The 19,728-nt window shown below is 43.2% G+C and overlaps 1 protein-coding gene across 3 annotated transcripts; it reads left to right on the plus strand.

Annotated features, from left to right (window-relative positions):
• Positions 1-1,524: 1,524 nt before the first annotated feature.
• Positions 1,525-9,698, plus strand: LOC134342550 (zinc finger protein 239-like). Of its 3 annotated transcripts, XM_063040836.1 has the most exons (3): positions 1,525-1,549; positions 3,847-5,268; positions 8,721-9,698. In XM_063040836.1, exons 2-3 carry the CDS (start codon positions 4,320-4,322, stop codon positions 8,735-8,737), a joined length of 966 nt encoding a protein of 321 aa, XP_062896906.1. In that variant the 5' UTR covers positions 1,525-1,549; positions 3,847-4,319; the 3' UTR covers positions 8,738-9,698. The 3 variants fall into 3 exon arrangements, with proteins under 3 accessions (XP_062896906.1, XP_062896903.1, XP_062896905.1); XM_063040833.1 differs by having other exon boundaries at positions 3,847-9,698; XM_063040835.1 differs by having other exon boundaries at positions 1,536-1,619; positions 3,847-9,698.
• The last annotated feature ends 10,030 nt before the right edge of the window (positions 9,699-19,728 follow it).

Raw genomic sequence — 19,728 nt, forward strand, 5'->3', positions numbered from 1 at the left:
GTCCCTTAAAGATCAGTGCGGTCATCTGCAAGTGGAGACTCAGGGGATGGAAGAGCTTTTAAATGAATACTACTTGTTTGTATTTACTCTGGTGAACATGATGAAAGCTAATTATTTAAGGAAATGAATCATCATGTCTTTGCGCATATTGACATTAGAAAAGAGTGAGTACTGGCCGTACCCTCCAAATATCCGGATCTGCCTCCCGGTTTTTTTTTGGCACTACCTTTCTTCCCCTTTTTCTATTTTCTATATGATTTATAATTTAAATTTTTAATATTTACTAATTTTAACTATTTTTAATATCTTTATCATTTAATATTTGTAATCCAGGGAGTGTGAAGCGCAGAACCAAATATTGCTGTGATGATTGTACGCTCTAGTACCAATTGTTTGGCGACAATAAAGTATAAAGTATAAAAGCACTGGAAACTTTAAGACACATTAAGGAGAATAAATCAGCAATGTCTGATCAAGTTTATCCTTGGATGCTATGGAGAAGCAAGGAAAGTGTTTGTATGTGTCCTAAAAGAGGTATTTATATAATCTTATGGCCAGATGAGCCAGCTAGTGGCGTAGTGGCATCAGCGCTGGACTTCAGGGTGAGAGGTCCTGAGTTCAAATCCAGCCAGCTCCCCTGCACACTTTCCATCCTTGCTGGGTTGAGCGTTGAGCAAGCAACTTGACCTCATTTTTAAAAAACGCTCAAGACACGCTGTATGATGCGCAATCACCAAAAAAGATCGGTGCAAAAACCTTGTCATGACGGCGTCCTGATGACTTCACCAGGAGTTAAGGGAGTTCTCTCTCTCTCTCTCTATGGCCAGACGAATAGAGAGTGGATAATGGTGTGACTTAAGGCTGTAAGACCATAGAACATGGAGCAGAATTAGGCCACTCAGCTCATTGAGTCTGCTCTGCCATTTCATTATAGCTGATTCATTGCTCTCTCAACTCCATTCTCCCCAAAACCTTTCATGGCCTCACTTATAAAGTATCTATCAACTTGCACTTTAAATATACCCAATGACCTGGCAACCAATCCCACAGATTCATTACTCTCTGAACAAATTCCTCCCCCTCCTCCCCTTTCTAAAGGGATGTCCCTTTATTGTGGAGCTGTGCGCTCTGGTCTTAGGCTCACCCACTGAAGGAAACATACTCTCCACATCAAATTTTTTCTGGGCTTTTCACCATTCAATAGCTTTCAAGGTCATTCTACTGAATTCAAGTAAGTACAGGTGCACAGCCACCAAATATTTTTCATATGATAAACCTTTCAATCCTCGAACCATTCTCGTAAATACCCCTGGTGAATCCACACTTGGAATACTGCACACAGTTCTATTCTCCCTGCTACAGAAAAGACGAGAGAGGACTAGCAAGACTGGAGAGCTTGAGTGATAACGGAAAGCTGCTTACGCCGCGACTGTGCTAAACGAGAGGGCTCCGACCAAGAGGAAAAAACGGCGCAGGCGTAAAGGGCGAAGAAAGTTCCCGGATTTGCGCATGCGCTCAGCGGACAAACGGCTCGGCGGAACGACAGCAGGTAGAAGCAGGGCTGCGGGTTGGGGATCTATCAGTACTGGTGTCGGCACTGCGGCTAAAGGAAAACTTTAGTGAGTTCCGGAAATATGGTGGCCTCGCAAATTCGGGACGGTCTGGGTCCTTTCCCTCTCTGTCAGCCCCACCTCCCTATTCGGGCTCCACTGAAATTTCTGCTGATCTGCAATAGGGTCGGCGCCATTACTGCGGCGCATGCGTATTACTAGAAGCAGGACGGATAGACGGGTATCTTATTCGTGGGGATTTCTGGGTAAAGAGTCTGTCATGGGTGAATTTTACCGCTTTCTGCTCCAGTCCGTACGGTGTGTTTGGAACCGCTGGCGGAGGGAATATGAGCGGATGGGCCTCCCAAACACTGCCGAGCTCCAGCGACCGAATGCCATGGATTAGGGACTCGCAATAAAAATATCGTTCTGATTTAATCTCCAATGAAGAATCTTGTCTTCCAGTCACTGAAAATGTTATTTAGTGCTGTATGGAGAAATAGAACAAAATCCTTCCATCAGTTTTAGAACAAAGAAGCGCACTGCACAGGAACCGGCCACTCTGCCCACATTATCATGCCGAACCAGCTAGAAAGCAGATCAGAGTCACCCAATGCCTTTGTTTCTACCATTATTCTAGGCAGTGCATTCCAGGCATCCATGTCTCTGAGTGAAAAAAACTTAACCTCCCACCACCCCCCCTTAACATATCCCTTCTCACCATCAATGCATGCCCTCTGGTATTTGACAATTCAACCCTGGGAAACACATACCCTCTGTCCAGTCTATCTATGCCTCTCATAATCTTATAAACATGTATCAAATCTCCCCTCAGCCTCCAACACTCCAGAGAAACCAACCCAAGTTTATGCGGCCTCTTGTGATAGCACGTGTGTTCTCAATCAGGCAGCGTCCTGGTGAACTACTTCTGCACCCTCTCCAAAGCCTCAACATCCTTCCTAAAGTTGGGTGATCAGAACTGTACTCCAGATGTGGCCAAACCAAAGTTTTATAAAGTTGCAACATAACGTTCTGACTCTAGAACTCAATGCCTCAGCTAATAAAAACAAGCATTCCATAAGCCTTCTTAACCGCCTTGTCAACCTGTGAAGCCACTTTCAAGGAGCTATTTACTTCGAACTCAAGATCTCTCTGCTCAGGAAGACTATCAAGGGTCTTGTCCCTAACAGTGCACTGTATCCTTATACTTGCCTGTCGAGGTGAAACACCATCTGCCATTTCTCAGCCCATATCTGCAACTGATTTACATTGTACGGTGTTGTTTGCCAGTCTTCTACACTATCCACAACTCCATTAATCTTCGTGTCATCTGCAAATTTACTAACCCACTCATCTATAGTTTCATCCAGGTCATTCATAAACATTACAAACAGCAGAAATCCCAGCACAGATCCCTGTGGAACACCACTAATTACAGACCTCCAGATCAAATAAGCCACTTCCACCATTACCCTCTTGTCTTCTATGTGCAAACCTGTTCTGAATCTAAACAGCCAACTTGCTACATATCCTATGCATTTTAATCTTCTGGATTAGCCTCCGATGAGGGACTTTGTCAAACGCCTTACTAAAATCCATGTAGACAACATCCACTGCCCTACTACCATCATTAATCCACTGCCCTTCTACCATCATTAATCTCTCTCGTCACCTTGTCAAAAAACGCAATCAAACTGGTAATCCTTGGTTTGCCGTGCTCAAAGCCATTCTGGTTCTCCCTAATTAGGTCATGTATTTCCAAATGCTTATATATCTTATCCTTAAGAATTTTCTGCAGCAATTTCCCTACAACTGACATGAGACTCACTGGTCTATAGTTCCCAGGATTTTCCCTTGTTCCCTTCTTAAGTACAGGTACAACATTATCCACTCTCCAGTCTCCAGGACCTCACCTGTTGTTAGAGAGAACACAAAAATACTGGTCAAGGGCCACCATTAGTAAACTGGGGTAAATCCCATCAGGCCCTGGGGATTAATCCACCTTAATACCCCTTAGGAGGCCCAAATCTTCCTCTTCCTTGACCTCTAAAACTCCGAACACAGGTTGAAGATGGGCAGAAATGGCCCATTCTGATACAGACAGAAAAGCAATCAGAGAATTTGATGGTCAGTCCAGATGAGTGATCTGTGCCCAGTTAGAAGAGGAGAAGGTGTTCCTTCAACATGGGTTGAATTTCGCTGTTACAGTGTGATGTCAGAGCTCACCATAAAGACTCAGATTACCACATCTAAAATACTGTCCCTCACACATTGATGTCTTTTATAAATCTTACAGGGTTAGAAATGGCGAACAATTTGTGAACGGGAATCGTAAACTCGAGCACCTCAGGTTTGCTGTATCTGTGCACATTTTAAGGAGTGACCAGATATTTCCTCTGTAACACCAAAATATTTATTGTTGATCCTTGGAGATGAAGAATTATCTCATTCCAGCTGGGAATTTGCTTTGTGACTGACGTGACTCAGTGAAATCCACCAGAACTGACGTGCTGAGAACACTAGGTCTTCAACTGCATTGATTGTACAAGGGAGTCACTACTCAGGCATCTGACTTAATGAATTGCTAGAGAATTGACAGTAGGGAGATATCATTCTCGTTCTGTCATGTGGAAGGGATTCACTCAGTTATCTGACCAACTGGCTCACTGTTCAGTTCACCTTGGGGAAAGGTTGTTCACCTCGGAATGTGGGAAGGAATCCATTCAGTCATCTGACCTATTGACACACTAATCAGTTCACACTGGGAAGATGCCGTTTACTTGCTCAGACTGTGGGAAGGGATTTCCACGGTCATCTCAACTGAAGCTACATCAGCGAGTTCACACTAATAAGAAACCATTCACCTGCTCAGACTGTGGGAAAGGATTCAAATCATCATATCAGCTGAAGGTACATGAGCGAGTTCACACTGGGGAGAGGCCGTTTACCTGCTCAGACTGTGGAAAGGGATTCACTTTCTCATCCAACTTATATAGACATCAGCGAGTTCACACTGGGGAGAAACCATTCACCTGCTCAGACTGTGGGAAGCGATTCACTCGCCCATCTCACCTGCAGACACATCAGTTAGTTCACACTGGAGAGAAACCATTCACCTGCTCAGACTGTGGGAAGGGATTCACTCAGTCATCTGATCTTCTCAGACACCAGTCAGTTCACACTGGGGAGTGGTTGTTCACCTGCTCAAATTGTGGGAAGGGATTCAGTCGGTTATCTGCACTGAAAATACATCAGCGAGTTCACACTAGGGAGAAGCCATTCACCTGCTCAGACTGTGGGAAGCGATTCACTTGGTCATCTCATCTGTCCAGACACCAGCGAGTTCACTCTGGAGAGAGGCCATTCACGTGTTCCGTGTGTGGGAAAGGGTTTGCTCGGTCATCCCACCTACAGAGACACCAGTCAATTCACAGTGTGAAGAAACCTTTCACCTGCTCAGACTGTGGAAAGGGATTTTATCAGTCATCAGACCTACTGACGCACCAGTCAGTTCACACGGGGGAGTGGTTGTTCACCTGCTCAGATTGTGGGAAAGGATGCATCTCGTCATCTCAACTGAAAGTACATCAGCGAGTTCACACTGGGGAGAAGCCGTTCACCTGCTCAGACTGTGGGAAACGATTCACTCAGTTATCCAACCTACAGATACACCAGCGAGCTCACACTGGAGAGAAACCATTCATCTGCTCAGAATGTGGTAAGCGATTCGCTCAAACATCCCACCTGCAGGTACACTTGCGAGTTCACACTGGCGAGAGGCCGTTCTCCTGCTCTGAATGTAGGAAGCGATTCAGTCGGGTATCCGAACTTAAGAGACACTACCGAGTTCACAGTGAGGACATGTTTTAAATATGCCTCATGCTGGATATTTAACCATCAAAGTTGCTGAATCCGGAGCCAAATTCAAAAGGCATTGTTGGTGTTGAACTCAGTAATTATTGCTGCTGCCTATCACCCAGTTTGACACCCTAGCTACTGGACGTGAGAGGAGTTTCTTCTGCTGATGTTCACCTTCAATGGGATTGCAAATTAATATTCTGGATCTGTGATTAATAAATCAGTTCGATTTTAAACTTTGCCTTGGGTGGTTGCTGAATTTACAACTCACCCCATGTGCAGTAGGGAGTGAACTCAGTCCAGCTAGACCAGGGTCCCCAACCTCTGGGCCACAGACCGATACCGGGTCACGAAGCATGCAGGGGGGCAGCGGTAGCAGGAACGCACCCAACATATCTCTAAGAAAAAAGCCAAAGTAAACAAGCTAATTAATTATGTACGATTGCGTAGAGCAAATGAAATTGGCAATAGCCTCTGATCTGGGCTGACATTTACGTGCCAGGTGGCACCTAATTAATTAGCTTGTTTATTTTGGCTTTTTTCTTGAAGATGTGTTGGGTGTGTTCCGGCTATCGCTGCACCCCTGCATGCTTTGCGGCCCGGTATCGGCCTGTGGCCTGGACGTTGGGAACCACTGAGCTTGACCCTTCCAGTGTTTCTGCTCCATGATAATCCTTTTAAATCCATCCTGCCTAGGGAAGAATATCCTTGTTGGCCAGAAGGGACTACAGTCTACAATTTATTGGATTTGAATGAATCAGGGACAGTGGAAGTAGACAAAAAGAACAACAGTTTACAAATCAGTGGATTCAGATGAATCAGGACAGAAGTAGCAGACAATCCATATGTCTTTGTTTCCCCCCATTTTGTGAACTCTGAACTGATACTTGCTCGGGGATAATCTAATCAGAGCAATTGAATGTGGACATAAGGAGGTTCAAGTGATGACCTGCTGAACCTGAGATCATTCTCAGACAAGTAGCTATTTATTACGTAAAGTGCCAGTCCTACAAAAGAAGCAATCTGTAATAATGTGAATGGGTCACCTCATTTAAGTAGTTTGGATCAGTCAGAGTTGAAAGGCACAAATGCACAAAGATGGGGTGCAGAAACCATGGAACAACATTGGTTGTAGCCCTGGACTAGAGCCAGTAAGAAGGTGACCAATGTAGGTCAGGAGACCTTGAGCCAATCGGATGGAAATCCATTAGTTCAACTGATGAGGGAAACTGTAAGAGTCTGGATCTCCAAATGCAGAATGGTGATCACTCTCCAGTGTGACGTGTCCATAGTTTCATTTTCTGTGAGTCCACAGTTCTGTTTAATGTCAGCATCACTTTATGATGTCGGTATGAAAAGACATAAGGACAGATTGCTGGAGTCTTTCATTTCGAAGGAAAGAGCAAGAGAGTTAAGACTGTGAAATGCGAGCTATCAGGTTATTCAAACCAGGAGATAAGTGCTTGTTTTGTTCCCTGTGCAAACAAACCCTCTACAAGCTAAGTTTCATGGTCCCTATGAAATTGTGTCTGAAGTTAATGATGTGGACAATATAGTCAAAACACCAGATAGGCAAAAGCCAACACAGCTCTGTCATGTAAACATGCTTAAGCTGTATCATGAAAAACAGACAGCAGCTGTGACTGTTGTTGTCAATAACAATGAATCCGACCTCTCTGGGAATTTACTAGCTGATCCATCCAAGGCCTGTTTTGAACCAAACATTATTTCAGCCAGATTGACAAATTTGACTATTTTGGAAAGTATTGATGAGAAGCTGGCTCATTTACAACCCTAGCAGCAGCAGCAAATGATGCAGTTGATTATGAAATTTAGGGATATGTTCCCTGATGTTCCAAAAAGAACATCAGTAGCCTCACATCATGTAGATGTTGCTGATGCCAAACCTATAAAACAGCAACCGTATCGCATGAATATTGAAAAATGTAGATGTGCTGAACAAGAAATTGAGTATATGTTAGAAAATGATATTGTAAGACATTCTTCTTGGGATTGGAGTTCATCTTATGTCATGGTACCTAAACCAGATGGTAGTATCAGGTTTTGCGCTGATTACAGAAAGGTGAATGCTATAATGAAAACAGATGCTTATCCAATCCCTAGAGTGGATGATTGTGTAGACATGGTTGGAAAAGCTAAGTTTCTTACAAAGATCGATCTGTTGAAAGGATATTAGTGTGTTCCATTAACGGATAGAGGCAGAAAAATTTCCTTCTGGGTTGTATGAATACAATGTTCTGCCATTTGGGGAATGAAAAATGCTCCTGGAACATTCCAGAGAATTATTAATTCTGTAATTCATGGGTTGGAACACACAGGCGTCTATATTGTAGATTTGGTGACAGGGAATGACACTTGGGAAGCCCATATCACTGCAGTGAAAAAGCTGTTTGAAAGGCTCTCGAAAGCCAACCTTATAGTTAACTCAGCTAAGAGTGAATTTGGCCTTGCTCCTGTAACTTGTCTTGGTTATGTTGTAGGTCAAGGCAGGTTGGCTCCTGTTCAGGCAATTTCTGAGGTTCCCATTCCAACCGGTAAACGGGCTCTTAGAAGATTTCTGGGAACGGTCAGATATTATCGCAAGTTCTGCAAGAACTTTGCTGATATTTCCGTCCCATTGACTAACCTCCTGAGGAAGGGTGAAAATTTTGTTTGGACAGAGCCTTGTCAGGTGGCATTTGATAAATTGAAAGCCATCTTATGTCACCAACCTGTGCTCAGGTCACCTGACTTTGCAATGACATTTTCCATAGCTGTAGATAACAGTGACAAAGCTGCAGGAGCAGTGTTACTACAAATGGATGATTATGATAATATTGACCATCCTGTAGCTTACTTTTCAAAGAAATTCAATGAACATCAAAGAAATTACTCCACCATAGAGAAGGAATTATTATCACTTATTTTGGCTTTGCAGCATTTTGATGTATATGTTTGCACAGCTCAGAAACCACTTGTGGTTTATACAGATCATAATCCATTGATGTTCTTAAGTAAGCTGAAAAACAAAAATTGAAGGTTGCTGAATTGGTGTTTGATTTTGCAGGATTATGATCTGATAACTCATATTAGAGGAAAGGATAATATAATTGCTGATTGTCTTTCTAGATGTTAAACTTGCAATGTATTTTAATAATGGAGTGGAATTTGTTATTTATATATGCTGCTGAAATATTTTATACTGTATTAGATTGTAGTGTGCCAATGATAACGGTGTATTGTTTCACATATTATAGTTTGTAGTTAAAATTTTGCTCTTACAAACCAAAATTTTCTCTTCTTGTGGGGTAGGTGTGACATGGCCATAGTTTCGTTTATTGGGAGTCCACAGTTTCGTTTTCTGTAAGCGTCACTTTATGACGTATGATGTCGGTATACAAAGACATGTGGACAGACTGCTGGAGTCTTTCATTTCGAAGGAAAGGGCAAGAGAGTTAAGACTGTGGAATGCAAGCTATCCGGGAATGGCTCGCTACTGAAAAGGGTAAAGTCTGATATTTACCCATGCTCAAAAGGTTGGGTTAATCAACGGCACACTGTGCATTTTGGAGATGTGACTGTCACTTCGTATGATCCATACGTGGATTTGTTGAAATAGTTTGTGGCAACCACTTTTGCTAACCCTTACATGGTTTTGGGTATTTTATGTTGTAACCACTGGTGCTAAGAGATAGTCCGTGACTGTCACCTTGTGATATCTCTATGTGGATTTCGGAACGACTCGACTGGTAAGATCTTCGGCGACTGTTACTTCATTTACCCAGCATGGACCCTTTTGAAGACTTTGTGATCGCCTCTTCGTTGCATTGTGAATTTACAAGTTTCTCCTCTCACCTACCTTGCGGATTACTGGAACTTTCTAAATTGCCATTCTCAGACTGTGCTTGAGTAAGATTTGTTAAGAACTGTTAATAAGCTTGACTGTTTGGGAGCTACAGATGCATAACACTGTTAGGTTCTGTTTAAGATAGTAGTTTGTTTAATTTTCTATATTTTTGAGTAGATGTTTATAAATATAGTGGTTTAACATTAAAACCGGACTCAATTTGTGATCTATTGCTGCTGTTACGTAACACCAGCAACCAGAGACAGCATCACGGATGAGGAGGACCCCACAGATACGTGGAGATGGGGACCGCAAGGAACATCTGCCCAGGGTAGACTCCTTTACTGGGTAATACCTTTTCTCTTCATTAACTGTTCATGGAGGGTCAGGGAATTCTAGTGGATATCCACAGTTAGCTAGTTTGTGAACTCACATGTTCTTTAGTTGAGACAATAAAGGTTACTTGTTGGTAAATACAGATTCTCTCTGCCTCTCTGATCATGTAATAATGATCAATATTACAAGATCTGTATAACAAAACTGACATCCCTGTTGGCGGCTCGAAGATAAATCTTTCTTTTCGTTCAAGTCGGGCCATGGAGATAGGTAGATAGCAGTTACTAACCCATATGAAGAATTCAGGAAAATCTGCAAGTTCGAAGGACTTGGATTGTTTTGATGATTGTTTTCATTGGAAGGGATTCCTCTAAGAAATTCGTGTTGAGGAACTGGTCACAATATGAGGGAATTGTTAGTCACCCTGGCTGCGAAGGGAAAACTACTAGGGATATTCTTTGGAAAATCGCCCAAGGGAAGCTGTTGGGCAGGAAGTTTAAACAATTACTAAAACCAGTTACAGTTGGCTGTTGAATTGAGGATATGATACAATTACCACAGAATGCTAAGGCAGAACGGCACAGATTAGAAATGGAAAACGAATGCCGGCATAAAGCAGAAGCTGACTGAGATAGGTTAAACAGAGAACACAAAAGGAGATAGAAAGCTTGAGAGAAAGGGTTACTGATTTACAGGGTCAAAGGATTATGGACTTGATGCATATGAACCAGATTCAGTTGAAGTGTGAGAAATTACTTAAAGAAAAATGTAAACAAGAGGAAACCCCTGAACTAGCAAAGAGTGATGTGGAACAACTAAGGAAACAGTGCAGTGATTTAAAGATGTCAATGAATGTGATTGAGGAAATCAGCACAGGAAAGGAAGAGTAACACTGGCAATCTTGCCAAGTGTTTAAAGCAGATACAAAAGCTGCAGGACCAACCTGCTGCACAGCGAGGAATAATATGTGCTTTTGGATCTGAAAGGGGAGGAAGGTGAATTTGGAGATATTGATTGGTATGATTTCACAGATGAAGCTACCAGGTAACGGTTTTGATAATTACGAATGTTTTAAATTTGCCAAGGAACTCCCACCAACACCCTACCAATGGGAGCACTTTACATTCATGAGATTGGGAGGCAGAAAGAACAACAGATTATGGATTTAACCAAGGACCAGAAGAAAGATAAAGAATTCATCAATTAATAGAAGGAGGAGGGTCTAAAGTATACAAAGACAACAAGGGAGTGTTTGTTAAAGATGAAGTAGTCCTATATCATCTATGGGGACATCAGGGGTGCAAAAGCACTCTGGAAAAGATATCGGATGTGTGCTGGCACCCTAAGATGAAGGATGACATGGGGCAGTATGTCAAGAAATGCTCTTCTGTGCACCATATAATCCTGATGGAAATGTAAAGAAAGGAGCCCTCCAATACACCAGACCAGTAGAAGGGCCTTGGACTAATTTCCAGATAGATTATGTTGGTCCTCAACTATCCACCCCAGGAGGATACAAATATATTTTGGTAATAATAGAGACCTTTGTGAAGTGGGGGATGCTTTCCCAGCTAAGAGAAACACAGCAAAGGCTCTGTAAAAATCTTATTGGAAAGGATATTCACTCGCTTGGGATCAAGGCATACATTTCACAGCCCAGGTAATGCAAGATGTCATGGCAGTTTAAGGGATCAGGCAGAGATTTCATATACCCTGTAGACCACAGTCTAGTGGAATTGTGGAAAGGATGAATCGAACACTAAAAAATATAATTGCAAAAAATGGTGAAGCAACAGGGCAGGTAGTTTTGCCTTATGCCCTGATGATAATAATAAGGAATACAGAGGCATCTTCAACAGTTTACACCCCATTATAAGCTCATGACTGGAAGGGATATGAAAGGTTTGGAGGAGTTGTTAGGATTAGATTTGTCAGAATGTGAAATTGATGGGATTGTGTTGGAAAAGTGGGTACAACAATTGGTAGAGACAGTGAAAGAGGCCAATTATGTGGCAGCCCACCAAATAGGAAAAAAAGTAAAGTTTACTGTGACTCAAAAGTCAGTCTTATAGTATTAAGCCCAGAACAAAGAGTGATGATTCAAATACACCAACCCACCTCATTTTTAAATCCAAGGTTTGCAGGGGTCTTTGAAATTTTGGACAAAGTAAGTCCTTCAGTGTACAAAGTACTGACTTCGCCATGTAAAAGTGGGTGGTACTATGTCAACCAGCTGAAATGGGTGGACAAGAAACAGGAATGTTATGACCATTGGCACAGAACAATTGATGTAGCCCTGATTTGGGAGACTTCCAAAAAGATGGGGACAGGTCCCAGCAAGGGGTGATTTTCAGTTCCCTCATCCTGAGAACTGGGGGAGTTTTGTCAAAAAAAAGAGGAGAAGGAAAATATGCTAGTGCTTGTCTCACCTATCCTGAAATTAAGTTGTGTGAAGAAAAATGGATGCCTTGTGTCTAAACACAATTGGGAGTCCAGATTGGATGGTCTAGAAAAACAAATCGAAAATATAGACACAAAATAACTTAAAATTTAAACTTGAAATAAGAAGAGAAATTGCCATTGTGTGTTACAGGTTTAATACAACTTGAAGAGAATAATGTATTTTGTTGTAATGGAATTAACCATGACTGGAGCCATGGCCAGTCTTGCTCCAGAGCTATTACACAAACATATCAACGGTGAGGTCATTGCTTGGAGAACACTCAGTGAACAAAAACAAATCTTCTCAATGGATACGGGTAATGTGGACCAACAAAGGAGAAATGGAGGACTCAGATTTGCATTGTACTGGGTTAGATGGCTTGACAAAACCTTAGGTATTCCAGCAGGTACAAAGCTACAATTCCTATGCAGTAAAATTCAAGAGGTGGCATTATTCAGTATCCTAGAGGGGATAATCATAATTCAGTCTTTAGGTCCGATTATTGAGCAGCCTTCAGGTAATGATGGCCATGGTAAGATTACAGTTCCATGGGATCACACTCAAGTGAATTTTGAGTGGCGTAGTGATCTATACAAGAGGTATGTTGACTGGGCTAGCCACTCCAAGTGTTTCTCAAAGGTTGCATCTATCATTATAAACTGTCCACAGGAGAATATAATACACTGGGAGAGTAGAATGGAAAAGGGCCTAAAGGAGACGGGGAAGAGTTTCTGCCAGGGCCCAGGCCGGGCCCTTTCTAGGTTTTTAAAACTTAGAAAAATCTTTACCCCACATCCTCAAGTGATGGAAACTACACCAGTCCCTAAATGTAGTGATAACCAGTGTAATACAAAGGGGATAGGATTAGTGTCAGAAGATATGTGGAATTTGTCACTTCGGGACCAGTGTACCAGCATGTGCAGGTAATTTTTAATCTCACTGAAATAATGGTGCTCACCTACAATGAAGCAATTATTTACTCACCTTTTTGGAGGATAACTAAGCAGTAGTGAAATTAAGTCAGTCAAAAGTAGAAGGGGTAGCAAGAGTCATCACCTGAGATAGAGCCGAAATAAAAAGCCAGATAGTCTCTCCAACAGAAAATATGAGATATTACTGGAGAAAATTATAAAGATTAGGTACAAGCTATTCAGATTGGTTGAAATGCATCCCAGGTAACTCTGGATGTGGTTAAATTTCTGAAGCCCCCTCAGGATACAACAAATATGATTATTGACCGCATAGACCTAATGTCTAAGAAAATGCATAAAGCTGAGATCTGTGCTACAAATACTAGTTGGTTGCTACCATGATTGGCACTAATTTATTATAACTTGATGCACATGAAGTACCAAACTGGGTATCGGATGAGCAGCTAGAAGAATGGGTCTGCGTGGATATCCTTCTGTTCCCCACCAATACATGCTATTGTTATGAATGGTACTGGGAAAGGGATAGATTTATCAAGAGACCACTGGTCCTGTCGGGAAGAAATGACAAAGCAGAAACTTACAAATTGTGGTTTCAGTACTTAAGAAAACTGTTCATTGTCTACTTTGCCTGTGAATAATCTGTCTTTCTTACAATATGCATTGGTGGGACAGACATTATACAGCAACAGTGGACACAAGTTATACAAAGCTATATGCCCTTTGGAAAGTCACTATGTTGCCATTGGGAATGCGACATTAGATCTGGCCATTGGAGGATAAACTTTGCCTCAGCCAGCAGGAGACAGTAATGAAGGAGAACGTCAAGATCCAATGCTCTGATGCAGATCAATATCTGTGGGAGTAGGTTGTTACTGAGTTGCCACTAGTTCCTCACTTGACTGCAAACTGGACAAGCTCCTCACCTACGCAGGCCTCCTACCTCGCTGGAGCGGGTTCATCAAGTTAACTCGTCAGAGTGAGGCACTAGCCGTTGTTTTAGTCCCGGTGCTGAGTCGTGAGCTCGTCGTTTCTTGGAGCCATTTCGTGTGAAGTTAAATAACTGTCTATCGTTGTGTGGTTTTTGTCTCTTCGTGTCCTCGCCGCCCCTGAGTACGTCCGGCCGTTTATACTACTCTGAAATGGGGAATCCTGTCTCTTAGTGTTCTGCGTCTTGTGTCTAAATGCTGATTTATGCTTCTGCGTAGTAGCCTACGTTGAGCACTTATCCTTATGCGTTGGTGTGTCTGCGTCGGTCTGCAATTCAGCGCCAAAACGTTAGTTGGTGGTGGGGTTTCTGTGCAACTGTGTTGTGTTTCTAAGTGTTGAAACTCCAACCATTTATTTCGTATCAGTGTACACATAGTATACTGGCAATCACCATGCGAGTTTTGGCTTCAGGTGGAAGTCAACAGGCTGTAGCAGCTAGCTACAAACTGGCGTCAAGCACAGGATCCTCCATAATTTTGGCGGTCTGTAAAGCATTGCAGCCAGAGTTCCTTCCCTGCCCTTCAGTCGCCCAATGGAAAGCTATTGCGGCGTAGGAGGAAATGTGATTCTACCAAGGGGTCCAATCACAGTTGTTGCGGTCTGCATTGCCGCAACGCGTAGATGTATTTTCGGGGAGGTGTGCGTCAAGCTACGGTGTAGGGTACGCAGCTACGCCGTACCTACGGTGTCGATTTGACGCCCAAGTATATATAAATTGTCCTTAAGAGAAGAGTCCCAGCTCTATGTCCTGTACCCTAGGACGGCTCTGTGTTCCGTGTGCAAGGCTCCGAGGGTCCAGTCTGCGTCCAACTTTAAGGTGAGTCATGTTTCATTGCTTGTGAATAAACAGTTGGTGTTGTGAATAATCAGCGTCTGCTCTTTCTCTTACCCACAAAATTGTTTCTGTGCAACATTTGGTGCTGTAAACAGGGTTCAGTAAGTATAACAGGAGTTCATAATGTTCAGGGTTAAGTGTAAGCATAAGAGTTCCACCTGCAGGGTGTCCTGAGTCCTGGGATAGAGTGATGATAGTGTGGGGTTCGGTAGTCTCTCCTATCTCCTAGCAGATCATGACAAGCCAGTGGATTTGTCATACAGCTTGGACTCTCACGGGGAGAAGATGGGACATCACATTGCTGACCATGTTTGCCTTCCCAGATGGTGGTGTGGGGGGGGGGGGAATGCAAAGGGATGCTTTTCGGCTGCTGGTGGCCTTACGGCACCAACATGGTGCAGTAAGAGATTGTACAGAGAGAGCAGGAGATAACAAGATTAAAGAATGAAGTGGAAGTGCTGCAACAGCACTGCACAGACCCAGGCCAGGGATCTAGAAACTAGGGGCACAGAGATAGCTTCCCAACTAATGAAGGTGCAGACATTAGAAGCAGCTGCCAACCAGATCCCGGTAAGTTCCAAGCGTTGACAATGCACAGAACTGACTCCAACATGTGGCTGTGGAATGGAGATATCTGTCCTGTTAGTGAGGATGTAGAAATGGAAGAAGAGCAGTGTTTCAATTAAGCACCCCCTCCCCATTACCACAAACCAGCATAGGCCACTCCAGTATCCCATACCTGGCATGGGATCTCTCTAACACGAGGGGGAACAAGGACAAGTGAGGAACTGTACTCGTCTCTCTAAGACAGCAGAGGCTGGAGAGTTTTCTACAAAGGAACTGTTAGGATTGGGGGACAGGTACTGGCAGAAGTTGTGTGAACCTCTGGCCACGTGGTTGGTGAGGATATGGGATGAGGTGGGTATTGGAGTGAGCCTGTCTAACAGAGTTGGGAATCCTGGAAGGACTGTCATCCCCAAACACAGTTAATACCACCCAGAGGATGCCACACGATTCCCTTGGAGGCAATGCCTCAATAGGGGTTCAGGTGGTAGTGGTGGTTAAGATATGGCATGCTTCTCTCCTTGAGTGGAATTTACAGTCCTGGGTTGAGTGGTGTACAGTAGAGAATGTCCTGACATGAGTGAACTTTAGTTATGGGCTTGTATGATGGTACAGATAGTAATAACCTGCCAGAGGGTTCTAAATTAACCCCTGCCACAATAGGGCATTTGGTTGCGACAGTACATCCTGATGTGAAAGGAATAGTATTTCTCTTAATTGGATTAGCAGTTGGCAGAACCACAGAGGATGCCATTCATGCTGGAAGGGTTGGCGTATGTGGAAAAGGGTACACAGCTGGCTCCAGAAGCTGGATAAGAAGGTGAGGGTTGGGTGATTCCACACACCAGCAGCAGATTAAGATGCACCATATGCCAACACATCTCCGGAAACCGCAGTGGCTTTATATAATACTGCAGTAGGTAGAGCAGCACCAGCCTGTATGGTCATGATGCATTCAGAGGAAGAGGATTGTGGTTGCCTGGTGATCTGGGAGCACTACAACAGTAAGCATCTAGGAGTGGATGGAAGCTGAAAGGGTGGTGTTATGATGAGGCCAAAGCGGCGACTGTTAACTGCCCAACCTGCCAGGGGTTGGCTAGCAGGTCCCTTGGGATACATTCGCAGGGCTATGGGAGCTGGTCAGATCTGTTCCATTGGACCTCTGCCATGACAAAATAAAAAGCTGTATTCCCTGTCCTGGTGGCAGCGCTGTGTGACCATGCTGACCAGGAAAACAAAAATGGTTATAGCGTTTGTCATTCATGCATGGGGTTGCCTGGGAGATTCAGTTGGCCAAGTGTTCACATTTTATGGGAGCTAGGGTCCACTAAATTGGGTGATTGTGACATGTGGACTAGGGAATGCATGGTGGCAACACACATCAAAGTTGCTGGTGAATGCAGCAGGCCAGGCAGCATCTCTAAGAAGAGGTACAGTTGATGTGTATGGTGGGTAGATTTACCAGGGGAGGCAGGAATGCCATGGCTGAGTACCCAATGACTAACCATGATAGAGTGAGTTTGTGTCTCCCTACATTGATGGTGACCTGAGGTGGGAGGTAAGTTAACATGTTCTTGTGGATGGCCTAAGAATATGCAAACAGAACAAACGTGTCAGATTGCTGAACCGTCCACCACCTCCACCCCACCCCCCGCCCACTGCATGCAATACTATTCTCACCTATGGATGTATTTTAATATTTGTTCCCCAATTCCAAAACTTACTCCAAAAGGCTAGGTCACACAATATTTCATTTGCCTTACCAGCATGTGTTTTAATTACTTTAGTGTGTCTAGACCATTGATGGATCATCTCCCTTGCCCCCTCAACAACACTTGTCCAGTCTGCAGTCAAGTGAGGAACTAGTGGCAACTCAGTTACAACCTAGTCCCACAGATATTGATCTGCGTCAGAGCATTGGATCTTGACGTTCTCCTTCATTACTGTCTCCTGCTGGCTGAGGCAAAGTTTATCCTCCAATGGCCAGATCTAATGTTGCATTCCCAATAGCAACATAGTGACTTTCCAAAGGGCATATAGTTTCATATAACTTGTGTCCACTGTTGCTGTATAATGTCTGTCCCACCAATGCATATTGTAAGAAAGATTATTCACAGGCAAAGTAGACAATGAACAATTTAAGTACTGAAACCACAATTTGTAAGTTTCTGCTTTGTCATTTCTTCCCGATAGTACCAGTGGTCTCTTGATAAATCTATCCCTTTCCCAGTACCATTCCTCACAATAGCATGTGTTGGTGGGGAACAGACGGATATCCATGTAGACCCATTCTTCTAGCTGCTCATCCGATACCCAGTTTGGTACTTCATGTGCATCAAGTTATAATAAATTAGTGCCAATCATGGTAGCAACCAACTAGTATATGTAGCACAGATCTCAGCTTTATGCATTTTCTTAGACATTAGATCTATGCGGTCAATAATCATATTTGTTGTATCTTGAAGGGGCTTCAGAAATTTAACCACATCCAGAGTTACCTGGGATGCATTTCAACCAATCTGAATAGCTTGTACCTAATCTTTATAATTTTCTCTAGTAATATCTTGTATTTTCTGCTGGAGACAGTATCTGGCGTTCTAATTCTGCTACATCTAGGGTGATGACTCTTGCTACCCCTTCTACTTTTGACAGACTTAAATTCACTACTGCTTAGTTATCCTCCAAAAAGGTGAGTAAATAATTGCTTTGTCGGTGAGCACCATTATTTTAGTGAGATTAAAAATTACCTGCACACGCTGGTAGCCTGGTGCTGAAGTGACAAATTCCACATATCTTCTAACACTAATCCTATCCCCTTTGTATTCTACTGGTTATCAGTACATTTAGGCTCTGGTGTAGTTTCCATCACTTGAGGGTGTGGGGTAAAGATTTTTCTAAGTTTTAGAAACCTGGAAAGGGCCTGGGCCCTGACAGAAACTCTTCCCGGTCTCCTTTAGGCCCTCGTTCATTCTATTGTCCCAGTGAATTATATTCTCCTGTGGACAGTTTATAATGATAGAAGCAACCTTTGAGAAACACTTGGGAGTGGCTAGCCCAGTCAACATACCTCTTGTATAGATCACTATGCCACTCAAAATTCACTTGAGTGTGATCCCATGGAACTGTAATCTTACCATGGCCATCATTACCTGAAGGCTGCTCAATAATCGGACCTAAAGACTGAATTATGATTATCCCCTCTAGGATACTGAATAATGCCACCTCTAGAATTTTACCACATAGGAATTGTAGCTTTGTACCTTCTGGAATACCTAAGGTTTTGTCAAGCCATCTACCCCAGTAAAATACAAATCTGAGTCATCAGTCTCTCCTTTGTTAGTCCACATTACCCGTATCCATTGAGTAGATTTGTTTTAGTTCACTGAGCGTTCTCCAAGCAATGACCTCTCCATTGATATGTTTGTGGAATAGCTCTGGAGCAAGACTGGTCATAGCCCCAGTCATGGTTAATTTCTTTGCAACAAAATACATCATTCTCTTCATGTTGAATTAATCCTCCCGGTAGGGGGGAGAAGATGGCGGCGTGACGGCAGCGCGCATGGCCACTTCGGTGATGGTGTCTGGTATCTGTCAAGTAGGGGACTGCAAAATTCTGATTTGATGGAGACAGACGTGAGAGCACAGGAACATCTGGAAAACTTCTGACATGCCCACTTCACTGCCGCTGCTATTGTGTGGTAACCGGAATCTACAGAGCTGAAGGCCCTGAAATCCTCAGATTTGCGTGTTTCAGCGGCCGAGGAGAGGTTGAAGGCAGAGGATGGTACGCGGGAGGCTGTATCGGAGAGGCTGGCGGAAGCTTGAAGTTTTTGGACGGATGGACTCAGTGGTTGGCTGCTTCCAAGGTATCAGCAAGTTGACAGTGCCTGGAGGTTTCTGGCAGGGAGTTTCTCCCTTCTGCTGCCTGCTATTGGGGACTTGGGAGTCGATCGACTCGGGACTTTGAGACTATTTTTTACCGTGCCCATAGTCTGTTCTTCATCAAACTAAGGTATTGCTTTGCACTGCTGTAACTATATGTTATAGTTATATGGTTCTGTCAGTGTTAGTCTTTGGTTTCTCCTGTTTTCTGTGATATCACTCCAGAGAAACATTGTATCATTTCTTAATGCATGTATGCACTTCTAAATGACAATAAGAGGACTGAGTGTTCTCATAATCTAAACTCAAACCTGTAATACACATTGGTAATTTATCTTATTTCAAGTTTAAATTTTGTTATTTTATGTCTATATTTTCAATTTGTTTTTCTGGACCATCCAATCTGGACTCTGAATTGTCTTTGGACTCGGTGTCCATTTTTCATCACCTAACTTCATTTCAGGATAAGAGAGACAAGCACTACCATATTTTCC

Source organism: Mobula hypostoma, chromosome 2 (genome assembly GCF_963921235.1).
Source record: "Mobula hypostoma chromosome 2, sMobHyp1.1, whole genome shotgun sequence".
Lineage (NCBI taxonomy): Eukaryota > Metazoa > Chordata > Chondrichthyes > Myliobatiformes > Myliobatidae > Mobula > Mobula hypostoma.